Source organism: Nelumbo nucifera, chromosome 4, assembly GCF_055504915.1.
Source record: "Nelumbo nucifera cultivar China Antique chromosome 4, China Antique-T2T, whole genome shotgun sequence".
Lineage (NCBI taxonomy): Eukaryota > Viridiplantae > Streptophyta > Magnoliopsida > Proteales > Nelumbonaceae > Nelumbo > Nelumbo nucifera.
In genome coordinates, this window is record NC_142652.1 from 84,352,758 (window position 1) to 84,371,471 (window position 18,714).

Sequence of the window (18,714 nt, forward strand, 5' to 3'; positions counted from 1 at the left end):
TCTTTACACACCTTCTGAGTGTCATCCAAAATTGCCTTGAGGAAAGCCACATCATGCTCAAGCCTTACGTTGTCCGAGTGGACAATATTTGATAGGCTGTTGGCCTCTTCTTGTGCAAGCTCGACACCTGCTAGCTTCTCTTTTAGAATTTCCACCTCCTTTATTGTGTCAGCTAGCTTTTTCTCCATGTCCTGTCTACTCTTGATGACAGAAGATAAATTTTTTTCAGCAGCTTCACAGCCTGCTGATGCAGCTGCGAACTGTCCTTCTAGGATCCCATTCTTCTTTATCAGGGCAGCCATTTTGGACTCGTACAGTTGAGACACATTTGAAGGAACTGATTTATCACCAGTTTCCATGATTACAATCTCATCATTTTCAGAGAGAAGGTTTGCACTTGCTTGCTTCTGAAGTTTTGAATTTCCAGAATCAAAGACAAATGGTGTTTCCCCTGCAATTCCAGCAATATCAGTCTGAACTCCCATATCCAGTGCCTTGGCTCTCTGCTTCATTACATGAAACTATCATTATTATTATTAGTAACAGGAGAATATAGACAAAGAAATGACGGTATAAAAACTAAGTAACATAATGTAGGAAAAACTATACAAGTAGGGTAAGTTTTAGTCTTTGAAGCTTACTATTCTTGGTAAAAATCGAAATTACCATCTATAGTAACTTTTAGGCTTGCTATTTATGGTAATTCCCATAATTAATGTTCACGACTCCATAGTAAAATCATGATGTACTATTTTTATTAATTTCTGGCTTCTCTAGATTTATTGGTTACTGTTTTTCTATCTAACTCAGAAAATTTTATTAGTTTGCAAAAAACACTGTTTGGGATATACAAGTCAAGTATGCCAAGCACCACAAGAGAATTTAGGGTAGCCCTGCTACCTGCCTCAGTAGTGTTATTTTCTTTTGGTTACATTTAGATTTAAATATTACTTTCAGTAACCCCCTAATATAAATGAGTCCTGTTGCTGCCTTGTTTTGCCAATGCATCTGCCATGCAGTTGGCAGTTCTTAAGTTCAAATGAATGTAGAACCTGAATTTCTAGCTGATCGTCTTCCCTCAAAATGTATCTATATTGCCAAGGTCCTGAACTGTTATCCTTGAGCCACCGAACTCCTACACTATTAGCCTTGAATCCCCTTCCCACAATCAAACTTTTATAGTTAACAGATCTTCCAAGCCCTGCCTTTTGGAGCATGCAAGCCATTCAGCTGTAACTGAATTTCCTTGGCCTATGGGTTCTGAATATAGTGCTTTAACCACAACTTCTGAATACTCCTCTACCTGACATTCTTGGATTGCTGATGCTGCACCAATCAAAGTGTTGTGTAATTTGTACCAATATTCTAGCAGAAGATGAAGTAACCTGTAGCCCTCCCCTAACAATGTCATCTGTAGAAAAGGGTTAAAGATGGTGATACCTCATCTCAATGAGTGAGGGCTTTGTCCACCCAAACTGATCACAGGATTGCAGCCCCTTAAGGGAGGTGAGATGGGGAGTACGGGAGAGGAGAGAAACTTCAGGCCGGCAGGGAGGTGGCGTGTGGAGTCGTCCATTGAAGCAAAAAAATTCCTATTCGAGCAGGGAAGGACAATGGAGGAGGCTCATCTGAAAATCAGAGAAGGCAGCAGGGCGACGGTCTTCCTACCAGGTGAAGTGTGTCTTTGGTTGAAAGGATTTGTTGATGGAACTGTTAATTCCATCCGGGAAGAAGGATGGAGGAACTTGGTGATCTGTCGGGGAAAAAGATTTGAGTCTGTTCTAAGAAGGGTGGTTTATTTCGGTTACAGAGCACTTTGGCATTAACAAAAGCCAAGTAATTTGTATTCCAGAAGGAAAAAACGGGCAAGGCTGGGCTTCCTTTTCTCTCAGTCTTCAGGCGTTTCCTGTGGAGATTGAGAGGAAAGTTACAGTGGAAGTTTCTGATAGCAAGCCAGTAAAAAATGTCCCCTTAAAGTCTTGTTCCCCGGAGCCTCATAAGAATCAAAGTCCGGAAATATTGGTAGCTAGTTCAACTGAACACTGGAGAATAGCATTCGAAGAAGGGAGAGGCAAGTGGGAAAACAAGATGGTCTTAATGGCAGATAAGGCGACAAGGGACTGGTCGAAGATACTAGTTGCAGTTGCTGAGAAATTGGGCCTAGAAGAAGAAGAAGCAACGCTACTACCCTTTGCAGAGAAGAAAGCCATCTTAGATGTTGGCAATAAGAAATTGAACTCTTGCACCGTCCAAGTAGAAGGAAGACTAATACAGGTTCAAAACTGGGTTCCAGTTTGCAACGAAGTAGAGCCAAAAGCTGGTAGTCTTCTGATCAAGCTTCTAGGGCTACCCTTTAATCTCTGGAACGAACCTACTCTCAGGAGACTCACAAGAGCTTTGGGGGGTGTCCTGCTGGAGGTGAACTTGAGGTGCTTGCGTGCTGTAGAACTCAAAGTTGCAGGTATCAAACCAGAAAATGTGCCTCGTTCCTTTGAAGTGCACTCAGATGGTGCTTGGTACAGAGTTTGGGCGGCCTCAGAAGCTGAGGCGTCGCTGTGGGGAAGACGAACAGAGGAAGGAGACGGAGAGGAGCTCGCAGGTTGGAGCACACATGGCTCTCAGGGACTGGAGGGGAAGTCTGATGCACATGCGAGAGTGAAAGAGGAAGGGGAACAGTCGCAGGGAGGGTACTTGTATAGTGTATCGAAGCCTACCCTTTAAGGAACCTGGTTGCACCTTAAGAGGCCCACGTGACAACTTAAGTTATCACGTGGGGCGGTTTTGTGAAAACTCGATGATAGATGAAACTTGTCATCTCTCATCGTCTAAGGAGGGTTCGGCCGAACACCTGAAACACCAGAACAGACGTGTGACGGGGTAATCGGACTCTGAGTTGGGTATGTAGACAGGCCGGTGACGAGCAGCAAAGCCTTGGTTTCGATCGCCCAAACCCGCGTTATGCGAGGAACAAAATAGAAGAGAGGGAAGAGGAAGACAAAGGATGGATAAGCTGTAGCTCAGAGAATGATTGTGATGAGAATTCAGAAGAGTTTGAAAGTTTGGGCAGCTCGGAAAATGAAGATAATATTGAAGATCAAAACAGGGGAACGTTAAATATGGAACTTCTGTTTCTTGAGGAAGCAGTGGGGGAACAAAAGGAAAAAGGGGAGGAGTGGATGAACGAAACAAACACCTGTAACAGAGCAGTCCTTAGCCCAAAACTGGACGTGCCCCTCCCAAGTTCTAGTGTCTTGCAAGAATCCGAGGAGTCAGCCCGGGTTTACTCTGAACTGAACAAGAGTACATCACAGAGAGGTAAACAATTGGGTACAGGAAGAGGTCTTTGAGCAGACCAAGTGACGGGGACTATTTTCCTCCAATCCGAGGAGATAGAGAGCTCCAATTTCTCTGAACAGGGAGTGACAACCAATCTTCCTCGTTTGAATACCCCTCTCCACCCTCAGTTGATTTCAGGTATTTTTGTTAACTCTGTCAATTCAGTTTGTGCTACTGATGAGTGCTCTGTGTCCCTTGTTCCAGGTTCCTTTTTCAACCAAGTGTCCGAGGCCCATGGTCAGAAAGCCACAGTGAGGGTACAAGGGGATAAGGAAGGGGAGGAAGTTGTGGAGAAACTTGTAGGGAGACAAAGATTTGGGAAATCATTGAGGGTCTAATGGGTGAAGTGGAAAGGAAGGAAATGCAGAGGGGGTTTACAGAAGGGATAGAAAGGACAAATGATGGAGGATATAAGGAAAGGAGTGAGAAGATCCCTGGGAGTGAGAAGAGAGGAACTTTAGATAAGGAGGAAACTAGCAAGGAAGAATCAGTTGCAGAATTTGTGTAAAAGCTGGGGCGTAAATTGAAGAATCCAAATGATCTAAAAGTTTATCTGCATAAAAAAGAGGATAGTACGGTAGTGAAGTAGAGAGGTTGAAAAGAGATATTGAGGGGTACAAGAAGTTTGAGGTGAGAGGGGATAGAAGGAAAGGGGTTAAGTAGAGGGTGTAGGAATTGGGGTTGAGCTTGAGAAGTTAAAATGAGAATTCTAAGTTGGAATGTGAGGGGCTTGGGCAGGGTTAGGAAGAGAGCAACAATTAAAGAGGTGATTAAGAAGTTTAACCCGGATGTGATAATGATCCAGGAGTCTAAAAGAATGGATTTTGATTGCAGATGGGCAAGGAGTGTGTGGAGAGATAGGGGAATCAAGTGGGTGGCCACTCCATCTTGGGGATCCTTAGGCGGGATTGTAACACTGTGGAAAGAAGATATACTAATCGGCTTGGAGGAGCTAATAGGTGATTACTCTGTTTCCCTAAAGTTCAGACAGGTGGAAGATGGGTACGAATGGGTACTAACAAACGTTTATGGCCCCAATGACTACAGGCAGAGGAAGAAATTGTGGAGGAATTGAGTGATGTTAGGGGCCTCTGGGAGGGACCGTGGTATGTGGGAGGGGATTTTAATGTAGTGCAGTTTACAGAGGAATCCAACAACCCTAGACAGAGAGTGACAAGTAGTATGAGATAGTTCAACCATTTTGTGGATACTTTTGAGCTTAAAGAAATTCCACTCCTAAATAATAACTTCACTTGGTCCAACCTTTAGTCGAGGCCAGTATGCTCCAAGCTGGACAGATTCTTGTTCTCAACAAACTGGGAGGAACATTGGGGTAACCTAGTATCTAGGGAACTCCCAAGAATTACTTCAGACCATTGGCCTATAGTGATGTAAAGAGGAATTGAGAGGTGATGGACCCACTCCATTCAGGTTTGAAAATATGTGGTTAACCTATCCGGGATTCAGTGAGAAGATCAGGGAGTGGTGGGAGCAATCTAATCCGGTAGTAGAGTGGGAGGGAATGAGGTTCCACAAGAAACTTCAATTTCTAAAATCACAATTAAAGGAGTGGAATAGGTTGGAGTTTGGGAGAATAGAGTAAAGGAAACAAGTCCTGCTAGAGCAAATTGAGGATTTGGATATGAAGGAAGAGAGGGGATCCTTTGGAGAGGAAGACAAGAAAATGAGATGGGAGTTGAGAAGGCAGATGGAGGATATTCTGATTAAGGAGGAAATAAGTTGGAGGCAAAAATCTAGGTGTAAGTGGCTAAAGGAGGGAGATAGGAACACTAGATTTTTCCATTCAATGGCAAATGGGAGGAGAAAAAAGAATCTCATATCAAAATTGGAAGTAGGTTTGGAGTGGCCGACTCTAAGTGCAGAGAACAGAGAATGGTCGGAAAAGAGGTTTGATCCGGAAGAGATAAAGGCAGCAGTATTCTCAATGGAAAGGACAAAAGCTCTAGGCCTAGATGGCTTCACAATGGCTTTCTATCAAGATTGTTGGGATATAGTGGAGGAGGATCTTAGGTCAGTCTTCGAGGAGTTTCACAGTAGGGGAATAATTAATCCATGCCTGAACTCAACTTTCATTGCTTTGGTCCCAAAGAAGAAAGAGGCATCACAACCTAAGGATTTCAGACCTATTAGTTTGGTGAATAGCTTGTATAAAATAATTGCAAAAGTGTTGTCCCTCAGGATAAAAAAGGTCCTCCCCTCTATTATTGCACCCAACCAAGGAGCATTTGTAGAGGGAAGACAGATCACTGATCAAATCCTCATTACAAATGAGAGTCTGGAGAGCTTCAGGAAATCTAAGAAGAAGGGAGTGGTATGCAAATTGGACTTGGAGAAGGCTTATGACTTAGTGGATTGGTCTTTTTTAGTGGAGGTGTTGAGAAGCTATGGCTTTGGAGATAGGTGGTGTAAATGGATTTGGGGCTGTATTAGGACTTGTCACTATTCTATATTGGTGAATGGAACGGTGGTTGACTTTTTTCCTGCTTTGAGAGGTATAAGACAAGGAGACCCACTCTCCCCCTTTCTTTTTACCCTGATGGCTGATGTTGGGAGATTGATCCATAGAGCAGACTCGAGGAATCTGATAAAAGGGTGGAAAGTTGGCAGGGAGGAGGTACCACTAACACATCTCCAGTTTGCAGATGACACAATTTTGTTTTGTGAGGGTGGGAATATAAGTTGGATCCGGAATTTAAAATTAACAATACAACTTTTTGAGCAGATGTCTAACCTCAAGGTGAACTTTGATAAGAGTTGTGTGGTGGGGGTAAATGTGGAGGATAGGGAGTTAAGGAATTATGCAGGTGTGTTAGGTTGTGCAATCTCAGAATGGCCTTTGACGTACTTGGGCCTCCCTTTAGGAGATAACCCTAATAATGAAAGCTTTTGGACTACGGTAGTGGAGAGATTTGAGAAGAGGCTTGTGTCCTGGAAGAGAAATTATCTTTCCTTAGGAGGGAGAGTCACTCTGATTAGGTCCACCCTATCTAACTTACCTTTGTATTATTTGTCAGTGTTTAAGATCCCCACCAAGGTCTCCAACTTATTGGAAAAATTAATGAGGAATTTTTTGTGGGAGCCGGGAGAGGAGAAGAGAGATCATAGGGTGAGATGGGAGGTGGTAATTAGATGTAAAAAACTAGGAGGTCTTGGGATTGGAAACATCAAGAAAGGGAATATGGCATTGTTGGGAAAATGGTTGTGGAGGTTCACAGTGGAAAAGGAAAAATTGTGGACAAAGATCGTGGCTAGCATACATGGGCTGGAAGACAACGGCTGGGATTCTGGAATTGTGGCAAGGGCTATAGCTGCTTCTCCGTGGAAATCCATCCATGATCTGCTTCCAGTTTTCTCCCCTTGGATCAGGTACGATGTTAACTCTTGCAATTGAATAAAATTTTGGGAACATCTTTGGGTTGGGGTTTCACCTTCGAAGGACCAGTTTCCTTCCTTGTATGCTTTGTTAGATTTGAAAAATGAACCTATCTCTTCTTTTTTAGTTCCTTCAAACTCCACTTCTGGTTTTGGGTGGAACCTCGGCCTGCGAAGGGCAATTAGGGATATAGACTTGGACAACCTCTTACCTTTATTAGCCATCCTTGAGAATATCTTCCTTGATCCTAATAGGGAAGACACCAGAATTTGGATCCCTTCTACTTCAGGAACCTTCTCTTGTGCTTCGTTTTTTGAAACCTTAACTCAATCATCTATCCCTTCTGGTGTGTCATTTCCGATTAAGGAATTTTGGAGGAAGCCCATTCCTCCTCGGGTTGGGTTTTTTTGTTGGGAAATTTTCCTGGAAAGAATAAATACAAATGATCTACTTCAGAAAAAGAGACCCAATTCTTGTTTACTTCCTAATAGATGCTCTCTCTATAAAGATGATGGGGAATCCGGTTACCACCTTTTGGTCTCTTGTAAGGTTACTAAAACTGTTTGGGAGTGGGTACTTTCTCGCTTTGGGTGTACTTGGAACCCTCCTGAGAGTGTCCAAGGTTTGTTCTCCCCTTCGTTTTTAAGATGGCCTAAGAAGCGAGGGAAGATGATGTGGAGGAGTATTAGGGCAGCCGTGTGTTGGTCACTATGGGAGGAAAGAAACTCTCGAATATTTTCAGGAAAGGAAAGATCCCTGGAAGAACTATTAGACCTAATACTTTTAAGGGCTGCCCACTGGCTAAAAACTATGGAACTGTTCTCAGACTTTCCTATTGCTGACCTGTTAAGAAACTGGAAAGAGATAGCAACCTCTACTCTGTGTAAGAGGGACTCTTAGTCCCTTGTGGTCCCCTCCTCCCTCCAGATTTATAAAAGTGAATTTTGATGGCAGCAGCATAAGGAATCCAGGGCCCTCTGGGATTGGGGGAGTTTTCAGGAATGAGGAAGGGATTGTTATTGCTTTGTTCTCTGGCCCTATTGGAGAAGGAGGCTCTATTAGGGCTGAGATCCTTGCAGCTTTGGAAGGGGTTCAAAGAGCAAGGGAACTAAATATCAGTCGGCTGATTTTGGAAGGTGATTCAAAGGTGGTGATTAGCTGGTTGAAGAAAGAGGACAGTGGCTTGTGGAGTTACAATAATGAAAAGAAAAAAATTCTTATGGCTATGTAGAGGCATTGAGATACAATACAGTTGGGTGAAAAGGACTGTTAATTCTTTTGCAGATGGGTTGGCCAAGCAAGGGGTGAATAGGGAGGCTATTTTTTGGGCTAATTTTTAATCTTCTTTCATTGTAATTTTCTGATGGGGATATAAGACTCTTTATCTCCCCTTTTTTTGTACCTAAAGCTTCATAATTCTTAATAAAGTTTCTGTTATTGATCAAAAAAAAAAAAAGGATTGCGGCCCTTGTACATCTCCATAAAAACTTTCCTCTCTTCTTAGTGGGTAAGAAGAAAGAATCTTCAAATAAGCTTCTTAGATCTCCCAGAGGTGTACTTAGTGGCTGTAATCTTCTGTAATGATGTGTTAAGGTTTGAATTTCTTAGTCATTAGATTTTTGAGTTTATTAAGGAAAGCCCATGCCTACCCTTCTGTAAGGCTTCACTTAAAGAGAGGGAATGAACATAAACTGATTTGAAGTTGTATTTTGTTGTGCCTTGTGGAAGGGATCTGATAGGAGCACAGCTAGGCCCATTACCACTACTCGGCCCAGCAGCATGATACCCATACAGCCTTATCCGAAGACCTACGTGAGAGGACCATGTCAGCCAGTTAGTTACAACTGAATCATTCCCCATGTGATGTAATGGGCTATAAATAATAGAATAGCAGTAAAGGGTATTACCTTTTTGAGCACCAAACCATTTTCTCTTCTCTTCTTTTCTGTAGGAGGTCTGAGCTCCCTCGAAGAAGCTCCTGAGGTAGGCAGAAACCTACCAAGTGGTATCAGAGCCCAATCTTGGGTCGACACCATGGTGGAGACGAGAGTGTCCGTTAGTGAAGATCGAATCGAGAAACTGGAAGGAGATATCACTGAGATCAAGGCGGAACTATCAGCGGTCTTAGCCAAGCTGGAGAAGGCGACTGTCGGTGAGAATACGGAAAGCAAAAGAGAAGGTAGCAGCCAGCCCAGCAACCGATCTAGAGGAAACGGAGTGTTGCGGCAGACCAAAATCACCTTCCCGAACTTCTCAGGTGAGGACCCTGTACCATGGATTTATAGGGCTGAGAGTTACTTCGAGTACCATGAAATACCAGGAAATCAAAGGGTATCAATCGCCGCTATCCATGTGGAAGGAGAAGCAATTATCTGGTTCCAGTGATTTCGCTGGTCACATCCCCAAGTGACTTGGGCAGATTTCACAGATGCTCTATCTGTGCGATTTGGACCCACTGGATTCGAAAACTATGATGAACAATTGGCTAAATTAAGACAGATTGGTACAGTGAGGGAATATCAGGTGGAATTTGAGCGTTTATCTTCGAGGGTATAGGGGTGGTCGGAAAATGCTCTGTTGGGCAGTTTTATCAGAGGGTTGAGGGAGGATATTCGAGTGGAGGTGAAATCCATGCAACCTTCGCGGTCATGGCTGCTGTAGGCCTGGCCAGGCTTTATGAGGAGAAATTCGGCAGACTCAAAAGACCACTAAGTCACCCTCAGGGATCCCTCCTGAAGACACCTATGATGGGGCGTGGCCCTAAAGACAAAAGTGGCCCAGACCTAGTCACTACCGGGCCCACTAAACTAGAGAACCAAGGCTTCAAGCCTAACATCCCCTTCAAAAGACTGACATGGGCCAGGATGCAGGCCCGTAGGGACAAAGGCCTATGTTACAACTGTGACGAATGGTTTGGCCCAGGTCACCGATGTAAAGCCCAACAAGCTTTCTTGTTACAGACAGATGGGCCAGAAGAGGGAGAGCAAGCGGTGGAAGGCCTTGAAGAAGACAACCCAACTAGCCTTGATATGATATTCGGGCTTGGCCCACCCAAGATTTCCCTACAGGCCTCACGTCACCCCAAACCATGCGTGTCATGGGTAGATTGATGGGTCGGGAGGTATCAATTTTGGTGGACAGTGGGAGTACCATGAATTTCATTTCAGATGACTTGGCCATCTAGATGGGGGTGACCATTAGACCTACCTCTAAATTCAACGTCCAAGTTGCCAACGGAAGTCAGACACCATGTGAAGGGGTTTGTAAAGACATGGAGCTAGCCATCCAAGGGGAAGCCTTTCACACTGATCTGTACACATTGGCCTTCAGTGGGGCCAACATCGTACTGGGGTTACATTGGTTGCAACAATGGGGGCGGGTGGTTTGTGATTGGTCCAAACTGACCATGGAATTTCAAAGGGGGGATCACACCATAACTCTAAGCGGCTCCAGGTTGTTGGTTCCACAACTAGCTACCCTCAGCTCTATAATCAAAACCAATTGGGACCTAAACCGGCCCACCTTGATGTTCTTAGGGGCTTGCAAACCTGGCCCACATCTGAAGCCCATGATCAATGAAGGTAGGATGGGCAGTCCAGATCTACGGCTGCAAGCAGCCTTGGCCAAGTACCTCTGACGTCTTTCAGGAACCACAAGGGCCCCCACCCGAGAGAGTTCATGACCATCGGATCCCCATTGTACTAGGGGCAGCACCAGCCAATGTACGGCCCTACCGGTACCCACACTACCAGCGCTAGGAAATCGAGCACTTAGTCCAAGACCTCCTGCAAAAGGGGCTCATACAACCCAGCAACAGCCCATACTCTTCCCCAGTTATACTAGTGAAGAAGGACGGTTCTTGGTGGTTTTGCGTGGATTACCAAGCATTGAATTCCATCATGTTAAGGACCGGTTTCCAATTCCCTTGATTGGTGAGCTGCTAGATGAACTACAAAAGGCCCGGGTTTTCTCAAAATTGGATCTCAGGTCCAGGTATCATCAGATCCGGGTTTCAGGACTCACGATGGCCACTACAAGTTCTTAGTCATGCAGTTTGATCTGTCCAACGCACCGTCAACCTTCCATTCACTTATGAATGACATATTCAGGTCCTATCTTTGTAAGTTCATTTTAGTATTTTTTGATGACATTCTTATCTATAGCTCTGATTTGGAGCAACATCTTCTACACTTGAAGCTAACCTTGGATGTGCTAAGGCGAAATCAGCTTTCGGCCAAGCCCTCCAAATGTGTCTTTGGGCAGGGACGAGTGCATTATCTTGGTCATGTGGTGGAGGAAAGGGAGGTGAATCCCGACCCTGAGAAGGTAGCCAACATAAGGCAGTGGGCCAGGCCCACTTCAGTTAGACAGCTGCGGGCCTTCCTAGGCCTAACTGGTATTACTGAAGTTTTATCAGAGATTATGGGCTGATAGCAGCTCCGCTAACTCAACTCCTCCGGAAGAACGCCTTCCATTGGACGGAGGAGGCCCAACAAGCTTTCAGCTCCTTGAAGACAGCAGTCTCCACTCCGCCAACATTGGTCCTATCAGATTTTGAGCAGCCCTTCGTAGTAGAATGCGACACATTTGGCGCCGGCATTGGAGCTGTTTTGATGCAAGGGGGTAAACCCTTGGCTTATTTCAGTAAAGTTCTCTCCCCTCGAGCCAAGGCCCAATCTACCTATGTTAAGGAGCTAATGGTTGCCGTTCTATCAGTCCTTAAATGGCGCTACTACCTCCTGGGGCGACGCTTCATCATCAGAACCAATCAATAGAACCTCAAATATCTGTTGGAACAGCATCTCCTTACGGAAGAACAAAACTCCAAATTGTTGGGGTTTGACTATTTAATAGAATACAAAACTGGAGCTTCTAATTGGGTAGCGGATGCCCTGTCAAGACAAAGTGAATTACAGTTAATGGCAGAATCTAGACCCGTGTACCCACTATTGGAGCTACTCAAACAGGAGAAATTGAATGATGAAGAACTGACGGCTATCAAAATAAGATGGGCCGAGGATCCAACCAAAACTCCAGGCTATTCCATGAAGGACTCTCTCTTGTACTATAAGGGGAGATTGGTTTTACCTTCATCGTCCTCACACATAACGGAGCTTCTACAGTTATTCCACTCCTCCGTAGGAGGCGGTCACTCAGGGGTACTAAGGACTTATCGCCGCATTGCAGCACACTATATTGGAGGGGAATAAGGAAGCATGTACAGGCCTTTGTGGCCGGCTGCCTAACCTGTCAACAGCAGAAATATGATACTCAACAACCAGCTGGGCTCCTCCAGCCTCTTAAGATACCAAATCAGGTTTTGAGACAATGTCACCATGGATTTCATCACCGCCTTGCCACCCTCTCAAGGCAAGACAGTGATCATGGTGGTGGTAGACAGGCTTAGCAAATAAGCTCACTTCTCAGCCTTGTCACATCCTTTCACAGCAGCACAGGTAGCAGATCTGTTTGTGAGAGACATTACAAAGTTGCATGGAACACCAGCTTCCATCGTTTCTGACCGAGATCCTCTATTTATGGGAAGATTTTGGCAGGAATATTTTAAAATCCAAGGGACACACCTAGCTCATTCCACGAGTTATCACCCCAAATCTGATGGGAAGACAGAGGTAGTTAACAGGTGCATCGAGACCTATTTGAGGTGCTTTGTGGGGCAGAGGCCAAAACAGTGGTTGAAGTGGCTATCTTGGGCAGAACTGGGTATAATTCCACCTTCCATGTGACTACCGGTATGACACCTTTCAAGGCTTTGTATGGGAGAGACCCTCCTGCCATTCTCCCATATGAGACGGCTCCACTACTGTAGCTGCTGTAGACTATCTCACCAACCGAGACTTAATCTTGCAGGAGCTTAAGAGCAATTTACAGCGGGCTTAGCAGGTAATTAAAGATACATATGACCATAAACACTGTCCCTTGGAATTTCAGCCTGAAGACATGGTCTACTTGAAGCTCCAACCCTACCGGCAAACCTCAATAGCCAAGCAAGCATGGAAGAAACTAGCTCCCAAGTTTTATGGACCCTTCAAAATCTTGGGAGAGAATTGGGTCAGTTGCCTACAAGCTAGAGCTTCCACCATCCTCCAAACTTCACCCCGTCTTTCATGTATCACTACTCAAGAAACAAGTGGGTCAAGGGAACAAATCTCAGGCAACCCTCCCAGCCTTCACTGATGAGGGAGTCATGGTCATGGAGCCCCGCAAGCTGATAGACTTCCATTGGGTTCGCAAGGGGAGATACTACATAGAAGAAGCCCTGGTAGTATGGAGCAGCCTGCCGGAAGAAGCAGCCACCTGGGAGGAATATTCTCGACTGAAGCATGAATTTCCCCATGTCAATCTTGAGGACAAGATTGATCTCAAGGTGGGGGGAGTTGATAGGAGCACTGCTAGGCCCATTACCACTGCTCGGCCCAGCAGCATGATACCCATACAAGAAAGCCCATATTTGGGTGCCCAAATACAAAGAGATGAAGAAAGAGTAAACACCTTTGCATAAACATTCTCAACACTCCCCCTCAAGCTGAGCATATATGTCAATCATGCCTAGCTTGACAAGGTTCATAACAAACTTTGGATGGTGAACACCTTTAGTGAGGCAATCAGCTAGTTGGTCTTTTGACCTTACAAAAGGAAGGCAAATCTCTCAGTAAACAATTTTTTCTCTAATTAAGTGTTTGTCCACCTCAATATGCTTTGTATGATCATGCTGAACAAGATTACGAGCAATATTTATGGATGCTTGATTGTCACAATATAGTCTCATTAGGGTATCTGCTTGGATGCCCATATTGGTCAACAAGGTCTTCAACCAGAGTAGTTCAGAAACTCCATGAGCCATAGTGTTTTGGAATGGTAGAATACTGATGTATTTCATTCTATTGCCAATCGGCATATTTATACAGTAAGTTGCTGCAATAAATAGAAAGAAGAAAAAAATAGAAAGAAAAGAACTGCACCAGTAACCCCATGTTTTCCAACACTCCCCCTCAAGCTGGTGAATAGAGATCCTCCATTCCCAGCTTAGCTATAATTCTTCGAAAGTTTGTACTATTGAGCCCTTTAGTAAGTACATCGGCCAGTTGTCCTTTTGTAGACACATAGGGAGTGCAAATCAACTTGCTGTCTAGTTTCTCTTTTATAACGTGTCGGTCAATTTCGATGTGCTTCGTCCTGTCATGTTGAACAGGATTGTGAGCAATATTGATGGCTGACTTGTTATCACAATATAGTTTCATAGGCTCTCTCGTGGAATCTTCAGGTCTTCTAAAATTATCTTCAACCAGAGTAATTCACACACTCCTTGTGCCATAGCCCTGAATTCTGCCTCTGCACTTGAACGAGCCACTACATTTTGCTTCTTACTCCTCCAAGTGACTAAGTTTCCTCCCAAGAAGGTATAGTAACCGGAAGTGGACCGTCTATCTACTGGAGATCCTGCACAATCAGCATCTGTATATGCTTCAAGAGCCAGTCCCCCATTTCTTCTGAATAAAATTCCTTTTCCTGGATTGGCTTTCAAATAGTGCAGAATTCGATGAGCAGCTTGCAGATGAACTTCTTTAGGATTATGCATAAACTGACTTATTACACTTACAGCGTATGCAATATCTTGGCCGTGTATGTGCAAGATAAATGAGTTTTCCAACCAGTCTTTGGAACATCTCCTTGTCTACACTTGCATTCTCGCTGGCTTCTCCAAGTTTATGATTGGGATCTATAGGCGTGGAAGCTGGTTTACATGCCATATTTCCTGTTTCTCTCAAAAGATCAACAACATACTTTTGTTGAGAGATAAAGATGCCTTGTTTAGAATGTGCAACTTCAATTCCGAGAAAATACTCTAGTCTCCCCAAGTCTTTTATCTCAATTCTCTGGAAAGGCAGTTTTTCAATGCTTCCTTCTCCTTTTTATCATTCCCAGTAACGATTATATCGTCCACATAGACTAATAGTGCAGTAACTCCCCTTGAGGTTGTGTGTTTGATAAACAATGTGTGGTCACCTTGACTTTACTTGTAACCTGTACTAAGCATCACCTTTGTAAACCTTCCAAACCATGCTCTTGGAGATTGTTTGAGGCCGTATAGTGCTTTCTTCAACCTACAAACTTTGTTCCCCTTAATGCCTTCTCCAAATCCCGGTGGAATGTCCATGTATATCTCCTCTTCTAAATCACCATGGAGAAATGCATTCTTTACATCAAACTGTTGCAAATCCCAATTATAGTTAGCAGCCAAAGACAACAACACCCTTACTGTATTCATTTTAGCTACTGGGGCAAAAGTTTCCCGATAATTTACCCCATAAGTTTGTGTATATCCCTTGGCTGCCAATCGTGCTTTGTACCTTTCTAACAACCCATTAGATTTGTACTTAATTGTGAACACCCATTTACAACCTACAATCTTCTTGTTTCTTGGTAGATCCACAACTTCCCATGTGTTGTTCTTTTCTAGTGCCTCCATTTCCACTCTCATGGCTTTTCTCCACTCCTTATTAGAAAGTGCCTCGGTTAGAGTATTAGGAATTGGAATGGTGTTAAGGCTGGCTAGAAAACTTTTATGGGATTTAGAGAATCTTTGGAACGACACAGATTTGGCTAAAGGGTACAATGGGCGTTTGGTACATTCTCTGGTTCCTTTTCTTAATGCAATAGGTAGGTCATACTCAGACTGTGAAGGTGTAGGTTCAGGTTCTACATATCCCTCAATTCCAGGATTAGGAGTTGAATCTTGGACTTGCACAAGTTGAGGATCTGGATTTCTTCTCCTAGAGTAAACCTGCATATATCTCACATCATCATGCACATCATTGGTGGGGTTAACAGTGTTTGAATTTGGTTCAATGGTCGGGTTGTTTGACTCTTGTTGAGACTCGGGAATGTGGGGCTTAGAGGATTGTGACTCAGAGGGATGTGATTCTTGACGGTTGGATGACTGTGAGGAGGGTAATACATCTAAGGAGAGTAGATCCGAGGCCTTATCTTCCACTAATGAAGGCTCCCCCTGAAGATAAGGTTGAGTGAAAAAGGATTGTCCCTCCTCAAATGTGACATCGATGGAGGTGTAGAATTTTCTGGTGGCTGGATGATAACATTTATAACCTTTCTGAGTTGGGGAATATCCTAAGAAGACACACCTGATTGCTCGTGGATCCAATTTTCCCTTATTATGGACATGAACAAAGGCAGTGCAGCCAAAAATTCTTGGTGTGAGATTATTTGAGGTTCGAATATCAGGGTAGAATTGAGAAAGGACTTGTATTGGGCTTCGGTTGTCAAGAACTTTAGATGGTAGTCTATTTATGGTGTATGCAGCAGTAAGGATAGCTTCCCCCCAATATTGTTTTGGCACCCGGTTTTGAAAGAGAAAGGCTTGGGTGGTTTGCAAAAGATGGCCATTTTTCCTCTCAGCTATCCCATTCTGTTGGGGAGTGTTAACACAGGAGGATTCGTGCACAATGCCTTCTTTTTGAAAAAATGGGGACAAATTCTGATTAAAATAATTTATAGCATTATCAGATCAAAACCTTTTAATTCTCACACCAAACTGAGTTTGGACCATGTTATGAAAGTTGGGAAGAATGGTACCCACATCAGATTTAGACTTAAGAAGAAAGATTCATGTGACCCTAGTGAAGTCGTCTATAAAGGTGACAAACCATCTTGAACCAGTAATGTTGGGAATTTGAGAAGGGCCCCATATATCCGAATGAATCAAATAAAAAGGAGTTGAAGATCTTTTATTGCTGATTGGGAAAGAAACCCTTTTGTGTTTAGCAGATTCACAAACATCACAATGAAAGGTTTCAACATCAATTCCTGTAAACAAGGAAGAAAGCATTGTTTTTAAAACAGGAAATGAAGGATGACCGAAACGGAAGTGATGACGCCAAATTAAATCTTTATTGGAGGTAGATAAGAATGACTCATGTGTGACATGCATAACAGTGTGAGCTGGTTTGCTGGTTGCTTCAAGGTAGTAGAGTCCATCCCTTTCCTTAGCAAGTCCAATCTTCTTCTTCGAAACCTGGTCCTGAAATACACAGTAAGAAGGAAAGAACACAACATTGCAGTTCATATCCTAGGTGAGTTTATGTATAGAGATAAGGCTAGTGGATAACTTAGGAACATGAAGCACATTTTTAAGCAATAGGGATGGAGTAATTTGAATATTCCCAATCCTTGCCACTGTGGTGAAAGAACCATCAGCAACAGAAATTTTTCTATTACTAGGACAGGGTGTATAGGTGATAAAATGTAGTGAAGAGGGTGTCATGTGGTCAGTAGCTCCAGAATCAAGAATCCATGGAAAAACACTAACCGAGACATGTAATCCTAGAGATAAAGACTCACCTGAGAGAGCAAGAGAGGTAGAACCACTTCCTGGTTTCAAGGATTTTAGGAAGCTCCTTAGCCTTTCAATTTCTTCATCATTAAATGGTCCCTGACTTGAGTGTTCTTGCTGCGGAGTTATGGAGACATTATGGGCCTGTTGAACTCCTTTTGAAACTCCTCGATTTCCCCATTCCTTGCTGGATGTGAGGTTTCCCATGAAGTTTCCAGCACCGATCTTTTGTGTGTCTGGGCTTCTTGCAATAGGTGCACCGGAGGTTATCGTTAGAGTCATGGGTAGTTGTGTCACGAGCCAAGTTGTGATTGTTCTCACCCTTTGAACCACTATAACTTCCTCCCCTTGCCACCATGGCTGAGCCTTCGGGATCTTTAGGCTCAAGCATGATTCCACGACGGTTTTCCTTAGCTCTGACAAGGGCTATGGCTTCATTCAATGGAGGCACTTCTTCTTTGCCAAGAATTTGTATTCGGACCTGATCAAATTCAGCATTCAGTCCGACCAAAAAATCATACACCCTATCTCTTTCAATAAAATTCTTCAAGATCACAGCATCATCAAGGCACTTTGTCTCAAGAACCCGATAATGATCAGGCTCATGCCATAAATTTTGCAGCAGATTTGCATACTCTGTAACACTTCTGCTCCCTTGTTTGGCTGCCATTGTCTTCACTTTGACCTCATAGACACGAGCAACGTCATGGGCTTTGGAATAGGTTTGTCGGATAGCATCCCAAATAGCCTTTGCAGAGGTAAGAAACATACAAGTATCATTGATCTCGGGTGTCATTGAACTCCACAACCATGACATAATCATGGAGTCCTCTTCGTCCCAAGCATCAAAATTTAGCTCGCCCAACTTTGGCCCTGTTCCAAGGTGACCAATTTTTCCTTTTCCCTTCAAATAGGTACGCACTAGTTGTGACCACTTCAAGTAGTTCTGGCCATTCAGTCTATATGTTGTCTGAATATTCTACAAATCACCAGTGTGAGGATGAGAGTTTGTTGCTCCTTCATCGGTTTGGACGGGAGCACTTGTTGCAGTCATGTCGGACATTGTTAATGGAGGAAAAATAAGGCCAACAGGAAAGGAGAATAAAGGAGGGAAGAACTGGCCGGAATAAAGGAGAATAAATGAACACTTCTGGTTATAGATCAACACTGAAGGCCAGAAGAGAAAAACACAAAAAACTGGCAATGAAAGCCGAAAAAAATCTCAAGGTTGACAAACCTAGAGCTCTGATTCCATGTTTTGGAATGGTAGAATACTGATGTATTTCATTCTATTGCCAATCGGCATATTTATACAGTAAGCTGCTGCAATAAACAGAAGGAAGAAAAAAATAAGAAGTAGAAAAATAGAAAGAAAAGAAAATAGAAAGTACAAGAATAGAAAGAAAGAAATAGAAAGAAAACTTTCTAAATCAATCCTTCCACAATCCTAGGAATATATACAATTCTATTTTTACACAACTACCAAATATAGGTCTGCACTAGTAACCCCACGTTTTCCAACACATAGCACTATACTCTGCCTTAGCACTAGAACGAGCAACTACAAATTGGTTCTTCTCCATGAAACCACATTTCCTTCGACTAAGGCACAATA

General features: G+C 43.5%; 1 protein-coding gene across 6 annotated transcripts in view; it reads right to left on the bottom strand.

Moving 5' to 3' along the window:
* The window catches only part of LOC104586227 (acyl-CoA-binding domain-containing protein 4-like), a 57,662-nt gene that overhangs the window by 742 nt on the left and 38,206 nt on the right, over positions 1–18,714 (bottom strand). For 3 of the 6 annotated variants that reach the window (XM_088886452.1, XM_088886451.1, XM_088886453.1), the window contains exon 15: positions 12–521. In XM_088886452.1, the coding sequence (XP_088742578.1) occupies positions 12–521 (510 nt within the window). The remainder of the gene's footprint in view (positions 1–11; positions 522–18,714) is intronic. The other 3 variants (XM_088886456.1, XM_088886455.1, XM_088886454.1) reach the window with 2 other exon arrangements.